The sequence below is a fragment of the Sphaeroforma arctica genome (genome assembly GCF_001186125.1).
Source record: "Sphaeroforma arctica JP610 unplaced genomic scaffold supercont1.1616, whole genome shotgun sequence".
NCBI lineage: Eukaryota > Ichthyosporea > Ichthyophonida > Sphaeroforma > Sphaeroforma arctica.
This window is the reverse complement of record NW_014038942.1, coordinates 10,760-12,892: the sequence shown is the minus strand read 5'-3', so window position 1 is coordinate 12,892 and position 2,133 is coordinate 10,760. Positions and strand designations below refer to the sequence as shown.

The following is a 2,133-nucleotide window of genomic DNA, read 5'->3' as shown; positions in this document are numbered from 1 at the left end:
ATATAAATATATATAAATATATAAATATATAAATATACATATATACATATATATAATATAAATATATAGATATAGATATATATGTATATATATATATATGTATATATATATATATATATGTGTGTGTGTGTGTGTGTGTGTGTATGTATATACAGTCTAACGTTCGAGTGGGTCCTTAGTATACCCCGACAGCCTGAACGCCAGCTGTGCCTCAAACAAACTCGCGGGCTCCACCGCCGCCCCCAGACTCTCATACAACTTCAGATCCCTCTTATCCACCGTCACACCTTCGTCACCTTGCAAACCAGCAATAACAGCCTCGAAGATAAGGTTGGTAGTCTGGTATGTGGGGTCTGTACGCCCTTCTACCATGGAGCTCCGCAGATCTAACTGCGGCCAGAAGTCGTAGAACGAAGTCTTCTCCTTCTCTGTGCTGCCTCGGTGCTGGAAGTTCCATAGCGTTAGTCCTTTGGCGTGGTGAGGTAGGTTAGAGTCGTGCCCACCATTGCCGCTCAGTATACCCCCCTCTACCTGGTCCATTAGCGTGCGCGACGCAAACTTGCCGTGAAAGTCAATGCTCTGCCCCACATCCATGATATCCTTCAGGATCACAGAGTTGATATCGGACGACTGCAAGGACGTTCCGTGGTGTTGGGTGGACTTGTTTTCGTTGAACAGCACGCCTCGAGACCGGCGAGACAGAAACCCGTAGTGGCCTTTCTTCCCTTTGACCCAGTTGTTCTTGATCGTCACAGCCATGCAGGTTTCGGTCATGACGGCCCCAGACACCGAGTCGAAGTACACGTCCCGCACCCAGGCATTCCGCACAAACTCAAAGGCTACGATATTCCACCCGTTCTCCGTGATCCCCCCACTTTTGTGCTGGAACTCTTCCGGGTAGGTCTTCCACTCACTCGTCATGGAGAGCGCCTCCACACCCACCTCCTCGATAAACCTGGTTTTTTGCACCGTGATGGTCGGTCCGCCCTGGACCGTCTGTAGCTCAAAGGGCAGCGGCTCCTGCAGCACTAGGAATATAGCGCCGTCCTGCTCCACTATCTTCTCAATGCACGAAAGGATACGCACATAAGGCGCGTTCCAATCATCGTCAAACGGCTCACCGTTGTACCAGAACTCCGCCGTGGACGCATCGCCGTCCTGTGCAATGACCACACAGTCGCCCGCCTCGAACTTCTGCACCGAGTCCACCTGCACGTACGTGCTACTGGCAGCCGTGAACGCGTACGGTACTACAATGGCTTTATTACCGGTCCGGCCCTCTCCTTTGAACCTCAGGTTCCAAAAGTCCGCGCGACCGTCCACACCCACCCAGTGCAGAGTTGTTTTGTCGGGCCCGGCTCCCTTGATCACTATCCTGCCCCCGGTTACCATAAACCGCTCCTCGTCTTGGCTGACGTCTTTGAACTGCTCACCCAGATAGAAGGTACCCTCGGGGAAGTATATAATACCGCCGCCAGCGCTCACAGCCAGGTCAATGGCGGTCTGAAACGCCGCGTCGCAATACCCAGACATAGACCCGCAGCCATAATTGGTGACCACAAAGATCGGCAGCTCCAGCTGAAGCAGAGATACGTCCGGTAGACCTACTTCGGAATTCCTGTAACCCGCATAGGAATAATCAAACAGCACAGGCTGTTCGCCATTTTGTTTGGCGCTCACAAAGTCTGTCCACAGCTCTGAGCTTTTGCAGCTCTTTTGCACAGTGTTGGTTTCCCATCGGATGCGCTGCTTCGCATCGACCACAACTAAGTTACCGTCATTCATGAGTTTGAGTGAGTAGGGACTAGTGCTACCTTTACCCAATACGGTATTGCTGTTCCATAGGGCTTGACCTTGCTCTGTGTAGAATCGCAATTCGCCTGGTTGTGAAACAAAGGAATTGAATGTTAGAGATATAACAAAGATGATGCAACCGGTATATGATACGCGTATTTGTGAGCACTATAGTAATCATAGAGTGAACGAACAGTAAAAAATGCTCTGTGAATATACTATGAAGAAAGTATGATTCAAAATACTTTCCTACAACATATACAATTAGATGTAATTTAGTTTAGGTTAATGTGTGTATATAATATGAATAATATATACATAAATATATATAAATTCAGC

At 48.5% G+C, this 2,133-nt stretch overlaps 1 protein-coding gene across 1 annotated transcript in view; it reads right to left on the bottom strand.

The window, feature by feature from the left end:
• Positions 1 to 58: 58 nt before the first annotated feature.
• The window catches only part of SARC_11301 (hypothetical protein), a 3,499-nt gene continuing 1,424 nt past the window's right edge, over positions 59 to 2,133 (bottom strand). The window contains exon 2 of the mRNA XM_014294616.1: positions 59 to 1,880. Coding sequence (XP_014150091.1) covers positions 157 to 1,880 — 1,724 coding nt within the window. The 3' untranslated portion in view covers positions 59 to 156. The remainder of the gene's footprint in view (positions 1,881 to 2,133) is intronic.